The sequence below is a fragment of the Oncorhynchus nerka genome, linkage group LG17, assembly GCF_034236695.1.
Source record: "Oncorhynchus nerka isolate Pitt River linkage group LG17, Oner_Uvic_2.0, whole genome shotgun sequence".
NCBI classification, from domain to species: domain Eukaryota; kingdom Metazoa; phylum Chordata; class Actinopteri; order Salmoniformes; family Salmonidae; genus Oncorhynchus; species Oncorhynchus nerka.
The window spans coordinates 17,999,601-18,015,750 of record NC_088412.1 but is presented as its reverse complement, the minus strand read 5'-3'; the positions used below and the strand labels follow the sequence as shown (position 1 = coordinate 18,015,750).

The window sequence follows — 16,150 nt, the reverse complement described above, 5'->3', positions numbered from 1 at the left end:
GCTACAAGTCTTAGAGGGCCATTTGTAAATCCCAGGTTTAACGATAGCCAGTTGGAGCCAGGCCTCACCCCAAACCCTTTGTAGCACCCAAGACCCTTTCACCGCTTAAGTCACTTTTACCAGCACATAGCAGATACCACAACAACAACAACAACAACAACATACTTTCACACTTATTCTAGCATTTCATGACACAAAACATTGACACTTGTCTTAAGTCATTCTACATGTCCAGTGGCTTTCAAGAATGATGTTCTAAGAAAATCCCACCTATTCAATGTAGCCGACCGTAACTCCAAATGTCAAAGCAAAAAGAGACACCCACCCTCTACTGATCAAGTCAAGATAGAAGCTTTTATAGAAACCTGTATGTTCCCTTCACCTGTCCCTATCCCCTTGGGTGGGTCCTCCTCACCCTTGACCTCAACACAGAGCAGCTGACTGTTTTAAAGCCTGAGTGTTTTAACACAGTGGCAGTGGTTTTGCACGTGTCGATTTAGCTGTTCTTGAAAGGAGACAGCTAGGGGGGCCCTGAGATCTTTAAAATTGCACTTGATCTTAATCTTTTTATCTCTCTCTCACTCTCTCCTTCTCTTGTTCTACTCACTCACTCACTCACTCTCTCTCTCTTCCTTCCAACCCCTCTCTCTCTCTCTGTCTCTCTCTCTCTCTTACCTCAGAAAAGCGTACAGAAGAAATGAGCTCCCTGGTGGCCGAGACTGGCTGTAAGGTTCTGCAGAATTACCACCCTGATTATGTCCTTCTGTTATAGTGACACTTGATCCACGGGGGGTCCCTATTGGCCAAGAAGCCGTAAGAGGCGAGGCCGCGGGATGTCTCAGCGTCTTAGACCCGGCACTCAATAAGGAGATGGATGGATTGTGGGGTAGGGAGGGAGGCCTTAAGTTGGGAGAGGGACAGCTAAAATACCCCTGTTGCTATATTTGCTGTCATGTTAGGCAAGCAAAAATAACTTAAAAGTTAAACAAGACAGGAACGTCAGTGAGGCAATCAGATGGTGGACTTGTTCCTTTTCCACAGGACAGGGAGCTTAGATAGATACATAAACATAATGTATGTCAATGGCCCGATCAAAGGAGGACAGGATCTGTGGACAGTCTGTGTAACTGTTACTGTACTCAACCCTTGACATTATTTGCTGAATCAACGATCAATGTCTTCAGAAGTTTTAAAATAGTCTTTTGACTGACCTGTCGGTCTAATTGCACTTCATAAACAGGCTATGATGGTAAGATATGTGTGGCGGTGTCCATTTCTTGTATTAGTGTGAATTAGATTCACACCAGGGCAAGAACTACCTGTCATGCCGAGAATGTGTCTAATTTGCTAGCTTCACCAGCACCTTATAGAATTGCAAAAATATGAATTTTCCTCATCTCCTGTGTCATGGGTGCTTGATTGGACTGGTTTAGTACTTGCCTCGTTAAATAAATAAATAAATCAAATTAAAAAGTAGGTGGACCTTTTTTCTACTCTACCGAGCAGCTTTAATTGGCAAACAATTTGATCAGAATTGGTAGAGCTAAACTTCCTGTGCTTGTTGAGATGGCTCGGACTCTCCTGCAGGGGGCGCCACTCTGAAATAGTATTTTTCAGAGGAGCATCTGGTCGCGGTAGTGAGGGGTGGTGATATCTAAAGTGCTGTGGCCACCCCTGCCTGGCTGACGGTCGCAGCTAGCGCACTGTCACGACGGAGCACATTCTGAGCAAAAGGCTCAGGTTATATTTTTGGACTGCCATGGAGACTGGCCCTTCCATATGTAGGAAGGGTGTATAGTTGTGCTCAACATGAGCCTCCCGCTCTGGTAATCCGGGCCGGGACAAGCAGGCAGCAGCCGGCCGATCCCAAGTAGCAGACACACAGGTAAACACACTGCAATTACGATTTTATACTTTTCGAGACAGCTCGTAGTAACGTGTTTATCGTATTGAGAAGAGGGGGGGGGGGGGGTTCTCTTGATACGGGCGTTGGAGCTTTTACAGTCAGCCCCCAGAAGGTTGTACTCTATAATGTAGCCATTGTGGCTAAAGCTATCAGACCAAAGGGATTTTCAATGTAATGTCAAAGCGTCATCAAATTGGGATGTGGGGCTTAGAGACGGGCATGCACACTGTTGCATGTGTTTTTAATATATTTAGGGTGTTGCGTTCCAGGTATCAAAACTGGATCGAGATATCATAATGCTTAAAACGATAATGGTTTAAGATCGAGATATCATAATGCTTAAAACGATAATCGTTTAAGTTCTGATACTCCTGCAAGTATATGTTAACCTATGAACTGATGAAAACACAGAGTGTTAGCATGTTAACAGTTGAAATACAAGCTTGTACAAAGTGTTTTAAGTTGAATGTTTTTTTGTTTTTCTCATGGTAAGGGGACTCCCCTGTCGGGAGTGTGTTGGTCAACGGTAAGAAGAAGAACCTGGTAAGCTCAATTATGTTATATTTTTAGATCTTTACTGATTATGTGATTAACTCATAAACTAACTGCATGTGCATCTTTTTTAGGGGTTGGGAGATGGTGGACACCAAAAAGCCATTGTGATGCATGGTTTTCTTGCTAGGCTATTATTACCCTTTCCTCTTTTGAACTTGCATCTTGGAGGTGCTCCAAATGCCTAACCTACAAGAGCCTTAAAAGGATGACCTCCTCTCATGTTGCAGGTCCAGTTTGTGTTACTGTTGCAGAGTGGGCCCTTTAAAACATGATCAGTGGCAGACTGCATTTGAGTTTGACTAGTAGAGGCCAAAAACATACAAACCTACATGGAAAAACCATTTAAGTGAAATACAGAATGCTGTAAGAGAACTATAATATTGTGATTTGTAGGCCTATCACATTCCTTTCAAATCTAAATACAACTATCAAGGTTTAAACTTTTAAAGGTTTACAACCATCAAGGTTTAAATAGATATGAGTCAAAATCTTCCAATTATAGAATGTGTTTACTGTGCATTAAAAAAAAACTCACATCACAATGACCACTAGTGACATCACTGGGGTCAAATGCTCAATGTTCACTTTCACTCGTAGTTAATGCTTGAACCTGTAGGTTACAGGCCAAGTGTGTCTGCCAGTCAGACCTCACAGTGTCAAAGCAAAAGTATCTAACTGCACTGTAGTTTAAAAGTTTGAAAAGGTGGATTTGTATAGGTCACTTAATTACTGCTCATGTTCAGTATACCAACAGGCACAAGTGTCAGATTGTTATGTGCAGTAGTGATTGGACCCATATATGCTCTCAGGTTCTAGATGATATGCATAAGCTGCACCTTAGGTACCTTCTCATCAGTGATTTACTGTCACCGTGATGCACCCTGCCTGTACAGGACAGAACCAAGCCTTATAGAAGGGAGCAGGTGATTGGCTGCCCTTCCTCTATGCTCTCAACCTAAAATTAGGCCAAGGAACCTTCCAGTATCAGCTGTGAGGCCTTAATTGCAGGGAGTGTTACATTTGACTGCCCTCCTTCGCTTTCCACTTCACTTCGTCTCCAAGTTGTCCCCTTTGTCCACTGCAGATAGCGTTTGTCGGGCTGCTTAAAATTGACAGATAAAATCGCTAATAAAGAACAAACGTCATTGTATACAATACTTTATTTCATGTAAGATAAAAAAAAAAGAATGTTTAATAACAAGAAAAGCAGAAATGACAATGACGGGTCTCTTAAGATGAAAATGGTACATTGGTAACATAAATAGGGTGGTGGAAAACTCCAGTGTGCAGCACTGAAAACAGAATCATGGTTAAATAGCAGGATAAAATGTTACTGTGTGTGAGATAAAGGGTTATTAATACAACAGACACAATCAATGTTCTGTAACCAGGTGATTCAGTTACCGCAAAATCATTTGGCATTTCAATGCAGTATTTTATGAATGCACAAAAAAAGATGACTCACTTAAAAGCTTAGAGAATATGCAGCACCCAGTGTAGCCTAGCGTTTAAAAGACATTTGACATTTTCCTGTGTTTTATACTGTATATATTTCCACACTACGAGGTTGGAGTAATACTGTGAAAATTATGATAATGCCCTTTTAGTGTAAGAGCGGTTTGAAAAGGCAGTCTGAAATTTCAGCCTGTGTTGGTGGGATGGAGTTTTGTTCTGCCTAGGTGGTAAATTAGTTAATAAAGTGGCTGTTCCACTGGATGTCTTAAGGTGAACGCACCAATTTGTAAGTCGCTCTGGATAAGAGCGTCTGCTAAATGACTTAAATGTAAATGTAAATAGACCAGTAAGAAAGAGTTCCAAACCTGTCTGCCATTTAAGAGATCCTTTTCAGTTTTCCCCTCCCACTCGGACCCCTCCCAGACAATCCTAGCTAAATTCTTGCTTGAGATATTGCTCTTTGCTAAGAAGCTATTTATTTATTTTTGAACATTTTAATTGACAACAATCACAGTAAGGTACTTAATTCTTACCCAGAAATGATTTGATATTGATATAAAACAGCCGTATTGTGCCTTTAACACTATATTCAGGAGATGTTTGGATAATCTCAGGGCTCAGACAACAGCCACAAGAAAAATAAAATATAAACATGATATTACAATTAACGGGCTCAGTGATCAAACTTCCCAAACCAGAACATTTTACAAGAGTTACCATTTCAAATTCAAAGCTTAGGTTTTGGTTTTAGGTCACTTTCTGCATAATTTCCAAAATACATGTGCGGTACATGTAAATGCATTCACCTAATGTTTGTCAATGGCATAAAATGAAGAGAAAAAAGATCAAGTAAAAGTAAGTTAAAAAAAACATTCATATATACATAAACATATGTGAAAGATACTTTTGACAAGTAAGTCAATACAAGTCTGAAGATTAAATTGAACTGGGGAGTTCAAAGTGAGTACACAGCACAAAACAAAGCAACAACTAACCATTTAAGAAGTTCTCAAAAGTGACCTACTGAATGTGGTAGGAAAGGAATAAACTGAATTATATTGCTTTCATAACAAGTGCTACTGGAGGATATCCTCACAGGGTTTGCTGACAAGGTGGCCAAAGTTGTTGAAGTCCATACCATCTTGAATAGAAAGTCTTTGCCACCAACATTTGTATTTCAATATTCACCATGGTATAGGTCTGAAAAATAAAGAAAAAAGTAGTCAGATGTGTTTGTTTACCAATTATGTGTTGATGAGTTTCTTGATGGTCATTGAATAGTCCAGCCACTGATCATTACCATGGGCCGAGGTGGTGGTGGAGAGCAGCTGTAAGGAGAAGTTGAATTGATTGAACACTGCCCCTCTTCCTTTAAAACAATAGGCTACTGTATCATTGATAACCAAATAAATATTCCTCACACTGTCCTGTGTTTTTTTCAGGGGGTTAAACTGCTCATGGCTGCCAGTTATAGCAATGTCAATGAACCAGGCCTGCTTTTCCAGCAGTACCCTCCAGCTCTACTGCCCAAGCCTGGCAAGGAAAATGCTAGACTCCAGAAACTACTCAAGAAAACTGAGAAAAAAATCAAGAAAAAAGCCGCCCCTGAGATCGCAAAGACACCTGTCCCTTTCCGCTCAAGCCTCTCTCCTGTGAATGAAGCAAGTCCTGACTTGGAGCACAGTGACCACTCAACCCCTCCCAAAACTCCAGAGGCATCCTTCTACACACAGCACCCCAGATTTTCTGTCAGGCCAGTCTATCGTCATGTGGCATCCCCTTACCCGCAGCAACGAGGAGCCACTTTTGGTGGAACAGCAAGGTTCGCCCCACAGCTGTATGCTGCTCCAGCCCCCACCTTCCCCCAATATGTGGCCCCACTCTACACATTTACTCCAACACCCCCGTCAGCCGTTCCAGGGCCAGCCTTGCATGAATTGGCACCCAAAACGCCTGAGCAAACGTCCTCTGTGCTTGACGTGACAACGACAGCTGCTGCTCAAATTGCTCCTCCAGTCACTGCTTCAGTACCTCATCCACTCAGTGCTCCAGTTGCTCTTGTCACAGTCACTCCTGCTGCCACACAACCTACTCTGCGAATAGCCCCAGTAGTAATACACCGCAAAAGTCCAAGTCCACGTTTTAAAGCTACCGAAGCTGCACTAAAAGCACCCAGATCGATGTTTGATGTCCCTCAAATTAGGGTCTATACTGCATCTATGTCCCCCCTCCATGATTATACTGGATCAAAGACATCTACTGCAGACGCATTATCTCTGAGTATAACACCCACATCAGAAATCACAAGAGCTTTTACACCAACTGCTGAAATCAAAAGGAGTGCAACACCTACATCCGGGGTAAAAAGAGGTTTAACACCTACACCTGGACTCCAAAGGAGTGCAACGCCTACATCTGAAGTGAAAAGAGCTAAAACACCAACTCATGATTTTTTAACACCAAGAACTCCTTTAGGTCGCCCTAAGACACCCTCATTTCATGTGTCCCGTGCCAAAACACCTGTTTTTGAAATATCAAGAACCAACCCACTTTTATTCGCTGTATCACCCATTACTACAGAGGCACAGATATCTAACACACCAACACCTGGTACTAATGCTGCCAGTCAGTCTTTGTCTGACCCTTCAAAATCACCTTCAACTATTCTAGGTGCAAGAACTCTGAATGGGGAAGTGACGTCAAAAGAGACTCCCACAGCTAAATCACCTCCTCAGAACACTTCAAAACCAGAGGCTCCTCGACACGAAAATCCTGTAGTTGAGTCTGCCAGACCAAAGACCCCGACAGATCTATTAGGCTATCAAAGACCCAAGACTCCAACAGGTGTTGCACCCACATTTGGGTACCAAAGGCCCAAGTCTCCAACAGATATCACACCGAAATCTGCTGCACCCTCCTATGGGTACCAAAGACCCAAGACTCCAACAATTGTCACACTAAAGCCTACAGCACCCACAGATGGGTACCAAAGACCCAAGACACCAACAAAAGAAACATCAAAACCTACAGCACCCTCAGATGGGTATCCAAGGCCCAAGACTCCCACCAATGAAGGGCATAAACCTATGACTCCAACAATTGAGTATCAAAAACCACAACCACCAGCAGGGTATCAAAGACCAAAGACTCCCACAGCTGGGGTATCATCTATAGGATTTCAAAGGCCCAAGACACCAACATATGAGGATCCTAAACCTACTCATACCTATTATGGGTTGACTCCTGCTGCATATGTTGCCCATGGTGGAATCCAAAGTTTTTCACCTTTATTTGGAATATCCAGGTCTAAGACGCCGACTCAAGAGGAATCTAAAACCCAAGAGCTAGAAGCATCTAAAACACCTACCCAAGAGTTACCTGTAAAATCACATCCTTTGCCCGAGGTGTCAAACCAGGAAGCACCCTTCAAAGAACTGGAAAAAACTATTTCAAGTGAGGCCATAGTATCCACGACAGTAGTTAAGCTTCCGCTTCCAACCATTGTTGTTACACAAGCTGAAGTGGTCTCAGAAATAAGAGTATCCACAGCTGTGACCAGCAAAATATCAACTCCCATTGCTGAAATGCCAAAGGTTAAAACTGTGGCAAACACAAGACCATGGGCTAAATCTCCAACACCAGAGGTTAAAACCCCAGTGAAGACACCAACTTATGGAGTTTACCCAAAACCCAAGACACCCACCCCAGAAACCCAACGCAAGACAATACCTCCTTTCTCAATAACAGAATCTCCTGTGGCTAAAGCCAGTGTGGTGCAACAGAAAGAGTTGAAGGAATCAACAGAGCCTAAGATGCCAACCAAAGCAACCCCTGAGGCTAAACCAGTAGGGACAAAGCCAACCAATTCTTCCCCACTTGCAAAGACTGCATCTCCTGAGAATCTTTTGTTGCCGGCTAAACCAAAGAATAACCAGGAAGCCAAACCTGAAAAGGTGGTATCAGCTCCAACCACACCATTGACAGAGAAGAAGGAAGAGAGGAAAGACTCTTTCCCAGCAGCTGAACCTCTTCTTAAAGTGATCCAAAAGCCAAAGGGCATGATGAAGTCTAAACTCAGTGGTTGGTCACGGCTCAAGAAGCACATGGTAGTGGAAGAAGAACCACCTATGTTCACAGAATCAGATCCTAAGAAAGAAACCGCCAAGGTGACTGAGCAGGAAGGAGGTGAAGCGAAAAAGGATGAAAAGGTGTTATTTAAAGACATGGTGGCAGCCGTAACAGCTGACGATCCTCCCAAGGCAGCGAAGAAGTGGGATTCTCTTCTCTTCGATATGTTCTCCACTAAAGAGAAGATTATGCAGGTGATTGAAGCCAGCAAAAGTGAGGAGGAGAGGAAAGAGCAGCCAAAGGATGCAGGGAAAGAAATCCCATCCTTCGCCCATCGTCTGCCTGTTCTCCTTTTCAGCCCAAAGTTTGATGCCAAAAGGCTAAGAGAGGCTGCGTCAAGGCCACTAACTAAAATTTCGACAGTGTTTGAGATGGGTCTCATAGGGCGTAAAAATAAAGACGAGGAACCAAAAGACTTTAACAGAACAGCTAGAGGGTTCACTTGTCCTTAAACAATGTCTTTTTTTGACTGGTAAAGATGAAACTGAGAAGAACATTTTGAAAAATTCTATTGTTAAATGTTTTATGTGCACTGGTGTAGAAATGGTAGTCATAATGTACAGTTCCCATCTCTCGACTTGACACAGGATACAATATTTAAGACAGTCTCATAGAGAATGTGGTCTTAACTTTATACTTGATAAATGCACCATGTTGCATTTTGAGCACTGATTGTTTTGTCGTCTGACTATGTTACACATTTGTGTGAATGTCTCTTTCTCTGATAATATGAAAATATTACCTTGACAATCAGAGGATAAGGGAAATGTATTGTTGTTTTAAAAGAATTTAGACATCTCGTGAGATTAAAATGTACAAAGATGAAGTTAATCTCTGAGTTCTTTTTTTTGTCCACTGTTGAACCCTGATAGGACAATGAGATTCTTTTTCAGAAGGGGTCCTGAGACTGTAGCGTAATGTACTTAGGTACACCATTTACTAAAAACGATAAACTCTCAGTTATAGTACGTGTCTTGAAATCGCAGATGAGTGTAGAGCCTATAGACTGGATTGATGCAGGTTTTGGGTATCTGAAGAAACTTGACTCCAGGGCATTTAGAGAAATGTTTCCAAAGATGGATGAAAAGGAGAGGAGAGGATGAAAGTAGTAGTGAAGTAGGAGTGTAGTTTTTCCCAAAATGGTGCTATTTAATGGTGCTTTCAAATAGACTAGATATTCAGGTGATACTTTTTTTATTTTATGTTTGAGTAGCCTGCAGATGCTTATACCAGCTTGGTATCCTTCCCTTTTTTGGACTACAGGTCAGTGAGAGTGTTATTTGAGAAATAGGGATGCTAACTCCTGTGGGGGACAAGTCACCTCTATGAAGGATGTGTTTGACTGTTGGTGTGGGTGGATAAGAGGTCAGGGGAAGGGGTTGTGGGATATGGAAGGCAGTGACGACAGACGCTAAGACAAATGTATACAGGAAGTCCCTAAGGCCAAATCCTAACTGGAGATCCACAAATCTCCCATCGACATCAATGCAGGATTAACGTGAAAGTAAAATAGACTGAAATATCATGTTTCACACACAGTTTTCAAATACACAGCTTTCAAACGAGGGCTCCGGAAGGGTCAAGAACTGAGAGTGACATTTGACCTTGAGTTTCTATAGGTTCCTCAGCTTGTTGTTGGTGCTTTACGTTTTTCTTTCATGCATGTCTATATTAAAAAGATGAAGAACATTGCCTGTTATTGACAGAGTGATGTTCAACTGCTTTGGAATCTGAGATTTTTCTGCATAAGTTTACAGTAAATGTTATTTTCTATATATTTTTGATAAAACAAAAACTAAAAAAGTTTGAATAGAACATTTTTCATGTTGGTTAATGTTTGACATAGAAAGTTCATCTTGAGCTATACAATTAAATAGAGAGAATTAATTCTGTAGTGAAGATAATGGGCAGATCAAGGGCTATTGCCCTTTGGTGTTTGATAGAAGTCATGCTATTTCATTGTAGCTGGTATTTTGTAGATTTAAATGTTTTATTTTTATCCGCAGGACCAGCAGAATAAAAAGGTGTTTTTTTGCCTAAGAAAATACGAGTTATTATTGGACTATTATGGTATTTACACTAATGTTTTGAAATGTATAATTGTTGTCTAAACCCAGTCATCTCACCTGTTTTTCCATTCGTGTATTCATCCATATTTTCATCATCATCATCATCATCATCAACAGGAATCTTCTCATATTTGCCATGAGCAGTCATCACAAATTTGTATTTTTTACCAGATGCATTGCCCTGAAAAGCATAGACTGATTTAGAACAGTGAGAATTTGCAACAGTATATATTATACACTAAGTTTGAAACAGAATATTCAAATACTGTATGTTTGTATTGATGTGTGTGTGTGTGAGCGTGTGTGTGTGTGTGTGAGCACGCTCACCTTTGCCACTGCTCCTGAAATCCCTGGGGATGTTTCTCCAATGATCTCCCACATGTTCTTTTTCTGCATCACGTCACCAGCTTTTACATCCTGGGGAATGGACAGCACCAAACAGCAACTCTTCAAATGCTTTCTGGAGTTTTATATAAAATGGTTTTTGGAGCCATGCAAGATAAGCAACCTTCGTGGCTTTGGTTCTGAACCACAGGAGGTTGGTGGTACCTTAATTGGGGAGAACGGGCTCATGGTAATGGCTGGAGTATACGTCAAACACATGGTTAATTGCCACTCCATTCGCTCCGTTCCAGCCATTGTTATAAGCCATCAGCAGCCCCCACTGTTCTGAAGCTCCACAATATAACTCTCCGCCCCACTAGATGGCAGCCTTGGATAAGGCCGACTGCACGCACACATCACTGATTCTCTGCATGCCTGGTGCACAGCTGTACTACAAACACTTACATGTAGAACAGTTCAGAAGGAAAATGGGAAGAAAGGGAAATAGAGCGAAAAGAGCAGTTACTTTAAGGGAAGATGTGAAGACCGTTGAAATAACACGAATGAGGAATGAAAGTAAAGGAAGTAGATACACAGATGCTTTATTTTGATGAAGATGATTCAGTCTCTCTAAAGGGGATGAGACACTCCGTGTGACTTCTTACTACATTGTTGAACCAGAAGCCACTTCTGTGAAGGCGATGCCAGTGCTAGAGAATAGTGACGGAGAAGAGGTTGGCGGTAATGTATGAAACTGGTGAAATGCAGAGCCACATACAGTAAATGTATACCCATATACACTATATACTGTACACAACTGTTCTGAGCGAGACTTACAGCTGGTCTTGAGGGGGAGCTCCTGCTGGTGCCATCTGGGTTCCCCTTCACCCACTGGGTGATCATGTCCGCCACGCCCACCTTCAGACTCTCAGCATCCTGCTGGCACACACACACACACATATTTCCACTCAGGCGCTCAACAAGACAGTTCCATTCCTTAGGCATTCCTTATTTTCTTGTGACAGACTGTTACAGATAAATGTAGCTGTCCAGCACACACACAAGATTTGGGTACAGAGATTAGGCAGCTCTATTTTCATCCATAAGCGTGACTCCCAGGTTATACACCATTAGGCTACAGATGTAGGATCTTAATTTGATCATCCTGTTGCAGGGGAACTTTCCTGAAATGCAGGAAATGTTTAACTTGCAGTGTATTTGAGGTTAAAAAAGACTTTCGAAAAACGTATCAGCCCCTACAATAATGCCCATTATAATAATCCACATAATAATTCACATTTCCTGTCGCTGCAGGATTATTTTCCTGCTGTAGCAAACTGGCTCAAATTAAAATCCTACATCTGTAGTGCAAGACTGCTACTCTGTGGCTGCATCCTCCAGACTGCCATGAAACTTCTCTTCTGTAATTTCCTCTCCATTTTCCTCTCACTCAACTTCTTTCAAACTAGCCGGTTTGTTTTCTTTAGGGCTACTCCTGCGGTGAAAGCCGTTAGCATGGTGCTAGAAAGGGGAAGACATACTGTATCTCTGGGGGCAGGTTAGCAGCTACTGCTACAGATGTAGGATCTTAATTTGATCGCCCTGTTGCAGGATAACTTTCCAGCAATGCAGGAAATGTCAAACTTGTAGTATATTTGAGGTTTAAAAATGCTTCTGAAGTTGGTAATTTCTACTTAGAAATTTCAGACTTGATTTTCCCTTATGAAAAAATGTATCAGCCCCTACAAAAATGTCCATTAATTTGAATCCACATAATAACTCACATTTCCTGTTGCTGCAAAAAAACATCCTGCTGTAGCAACCGGGCTCAAATTAGGATCCAACATCTGTACATGCTATGGAATACCCGGGATGGGGGGAAACCACACATTTGTGGTAGAGTTAAAATAAACAACAGCCATAAGGGCCTCAGATCTATACCGCCGTGGCTCACATGCTGTTTGTTATTCCTCTCGCCCCGGGGTCAAGCTGCCATGCCTTTCTGGTTATTTCAAAGAACCCTGGCCTGCACACGAGGAATGGGATAGAGTAATTAAAAACATCGGGGAGAGAGGGGGCTGTGACAAAGGTGTGAGATCACAACCATACAATAGCATGGAGAGGAGCATTGGGACAGATATAATTAGACATCTGCACAATGTGTAAATGTCTTTTGAAAGAGAGCAAGGTAGATTTCTGTGTCTCTAGTCTACAGTATAACTCCAGGCAGCTACTGAATGTAAAGAGCATTCATGTTTTGTTTCAGTAAGGTTCTATTTATGTTGTTGGGTGATTAGTGTCCAGTCGTTGGTGATGGTGCAAATGACTTAGACTTCTTTGACTTTATTCATTAATGTGTATGTAACGTTATGGGGTTGTTTCCTTGCCTTGGGTGGTGTGCCTTTGGCCAGGCTCTGGTTCCAGGCCTCTCCAGCCTCAAACAAGTTCTTCTTGGAGGACACTGGCTCAGGTGACATGGGGATGTCCGTCAGGCCCTGTTTGGTTGCCTTGACCTCCTGGGAGTACTACACAACAGAACGATACAATATACTTTATTGACCATTTGCATGGAATTTAAATATAACAGAATTCCAGATCAAAAAGCATATTTATTAAGCTTGTTCACTTAAAAAGTCTAAAAGACATGTGAGATAATGTCTAGATGCTTTTCATAGCGGAGATCAAGTTTATAAATTGCTTGGCTGGGCTGATGAGACAGTGGAGTGCACAGTCAGATGAAACAGAGTGAATAGGCATTTTAACGTCATGGAGTTAGCCGGTGGTAACTTGTGGAATAGACACTGGCTGGAACGCGGTTTTAACCAATCAGTATTCAGGATTAGACCCACCCTATTGCATAAAGAACAGCATAACACAGTTAGACACAATGAGTAACAAAGTCTAGAAACAAAGTAAACATGGCATGCTAGTGATCTGATGATGCAATAGGGACTTCATGGGAGAGCAGTAGGAGGGCCTCACACACACAACTACTCCCATGTACTTATAGTATGACTCAGGCTCCACTCAGGAGATGAGAAAGCAAGCTCAGTCTAGCCTCAAGTGCCCATCAATCCTCTCCCAAATTATAGAGTAGACAGGTGGTTTGACGGACTGGGCCTGACTAAGGCCACGTGACTGACTTTGATGTGTGAACACTGATACCGACAGGTTTCCATACAATTGTTGACCGATTTTCACGCAAATATTCTAAAATCCCACCAGAGGGGTGTATCTATCAAACTGACACTGCAGATGAAAGGCTGTGTGTGATGACATAGTGCACATACAAATATTTTTTTGCAGTTTCATTCCCTTGTACCGAATAAAACATACAAGGTAAATGGGTTTCCATTGCATTTTCAACTCTACTAATGGTTTTGTCGGTAGAAAATATTGAATTATGTAGCCCACTCTGGTCTACAGTGCTGGTATAGTCTACAGTCAATCATTGATCATCATGTCCCCAGAATAAGACCCTCGATATTTATTGTAGAGGAGCATCAAGCTCATCACTGTGCACTTTCATGACTGTGAAGCTCATCTGACTCTACAGTAGCCCCAAAAAACTGCATGCTTTCCCAACGAGTCAGGGTGGGACGACCACAAAACACATCATTGCGTGACTCCAAATTTACTTCGATATGATGGTTATTATATCAATATTTGCGCATAAAGGCGTTTCCACAGCCATTTCTCGCATAATTAATTTTACAGACACAAAAAGATCCCACCTTATCTAGCATATTTCGTTTTGTTGACATTTGGAAAGTTTGCAGACAAATTTGCTGTGTCCGTCAGGGCTGTCGTGATATGTTTTATCCAACATACTTTACTCGCATAAAAAGGTTGGATGGAAACCTGGTTACTTTATTGATATGAGTCTGATAAGGTTGATATGAGTCTGAGGCTGAGGTATAATATAATTATGTATGTGTGAGACTTACACAGTGTGTCACCTATAGAGAGGCAGAGAAGGTGGCAGAGAAGTCTGGCTGAATAGTCACCAGATGAAAGCCTTCATCACAGCCCCCACCAATGGGGCCTCTGACTGTCAGGAACAGAGGGAGGGGCAGAAACAAGGTGGGAGCTAACCTCGATGGCGGTGGTGTATTGCTCCAGCCTGTCATCGATCTTGGCGAGGAGAACAGGGGGCTGTGTCTTCTTGAAGCTGTTGCTGTATCCAAAATAGAGACGCTCAGTCAGAGGAGAGTGAAATACAACACAGGATGACAAATGGTTGAGGGAAGAAAAACAATAATGTTTTACTATCTCATCTGACTGGCAACAGGCCTGCAAGTGAGCACGGATCATCCTTTCACTCCCCTATTGAAACATTCTACTGGGGACAGATGTCAGTTCAATGTCTAGTTTTAATTTACATCTGTTTAAGTTGTCAACTTCTATGAATTCAATGTGAAATCAACAAAAAAATTCCACCATGTTTTTGAATTTAGGTTAAAAGTTGGGTGAAAAACAGACACAATTCTCTCACGTCGATGACTTTTTCAAATTCAGTCAGTTTTCCACGTTGATTCAACGTCATCACATATAATCTTTGGGCTGAAATGATGTGGAAACAAAGTTGATTCAATTCGTTTTTGCCCAGTGTGGGGATACACCCCCTTGGTAAAAGGAGCCATTTGAATCTGCACTGCAATTAGACAGGGGATGGGATTGCATGGCCTCTTGCAGGGACTTCTGTCAACACTGTCTATCAGGCCTAATATTAGGCTTGTTCGCTGACCACAGTGGGATCCTGTGTGAAGGACCCCTACACACACACACACACACACACACACACACACACACACACACACACACACACACACACACACACACACACACACACAGCCAGCCAGCCAGCCAGCCAGCCTAAAATCCACTACACAGAGCTAAAGTCAGACATATACGCTAATAACAAAAACAAATAGGTGGGTCCAAATGATGAGCTTATTCCCTGCATTTCAAAATGGCCCCCAAATCTATTTATATTAGTAAGAGAACTCCCATGAAAGGCATGAGCCATTAGCCTGATAGGGCTGGCTAGTTTGAAAATTAAATAGCTTCTTTAGGCATGGCACGATTGCTCTAACATGATAAACGGCCCACAAATCTTTTGCTCTGCAAAGACGTTCAAATTGGCTTGGCTAAATGATGTCATGCTTTCTAACTGCATGAGAGAAGGCTGTTATAAGTAAAGGGGCGAAGGAAGCCGCCTGTCTGTCACCCATAACTTCTTCTCCAGAATGCTTTGATTTGGTCTAATAGTGTTTTTACACACATCAACACGGGTGCGTAACACCCACATCAAAGGACTGTCACTAGTGATGTCACTAAACTCTCCCTCCGTCCTAGACTAAAACATGAAACACTCAATTCTTCAGATCTCAAACCTGCACCTGGATGATAAAGTCGTTATTACGCCCTGTTTTAATTCACACTCTCCATATTCATTTAACCCGGACCTGGCCTCTACTACTCCAACTGCTCAGAGCTTTTTACCACTGATAACTGACTACTGTGGTCAGACTGCATGGAGCCACACAGCAGTCCCACAGTCCAGAGCTATAGCTCACCAGCCATCAGAGAGAACCCAGCCAGCCCAGGCTCCAGCCCCCACATCTGGTCAGAGTTAACCAAGCCATAAATCACCCAGGTTGACAAAGGTGATGCACTGAGAGAGGTTTAGAGGTCACCACCGGCCCTCTTT

The 16,150-nt window shown here is 42.3% G+C and overlaps 2 protein-coding genes across 3 annotated transcripts in view; one reads left to right on the top strand and one right to left on the bottom strand.

Annotated features, from left to right (window-relative positions):
- The first annotated feature begins 1,624 nt into the window (after positions 1-1,624).
- prr33 (proline rich 33) lies at positions 1,625-8,870 on the top strand. The gene is made up of 3 exons (XM_065003022.1): positions 1,625-1,885; positions 2,400-2,449; positions 5,359-8,870. Exon 3 carries the CDS (start codon positions 5,374-5,376, stop codon positions 8,494-8,496), a length of 3,123 nt encoding a protein of 1,040 aa, XP_064859094.1. The 5' UTR covers positions 1,625-1,885; positions 2,400-2,449; positions 5,359-5,373; the 3' UTR covers positions 8,497-8,870.
- Positions 3,604-16,150, bottom strand: part of lsp1a (lymphocyte specific protein 1 a) — a 42,687-nt gene continuing 30,140 nt past the window's right edge. Inside the window, exons 8-13 of one of the 2 annotated variants that reach the window (XM_029649280.2) lie at positions 14,533-14,614; positions 12,825-12,962; positions 11,275-11,373; positions 10,441-10,530; positions 10,171-10,294; positions 3,604-5,116 (exon numbers count right to left, since the gene is read on the bottom strand). In XM_029649280.2, coding sequence (XP_029505140.1) covers positions 5,094-5,116; positions 10,171-10,294; positions 10,441-10,530; positions 11,275-11,373; positions 12,825-12,962; positions 14,533-14,614 — 556 coding nt within the window. In that variant the 3' untranslated portion in view covers positions 3,604-5,093. Of the gene's footprint in view, positions 5,117-10,170; positions 10,295-10,440; positions 10,531-10,756; positions 11,148-11,274; positions 11,374-12,824; positions 12,963-14,532; positions 14,615-16,150 lie in introns of those variants that run through there. The other variant, XM_029649281.2, reaches the window with a different exon arrangement.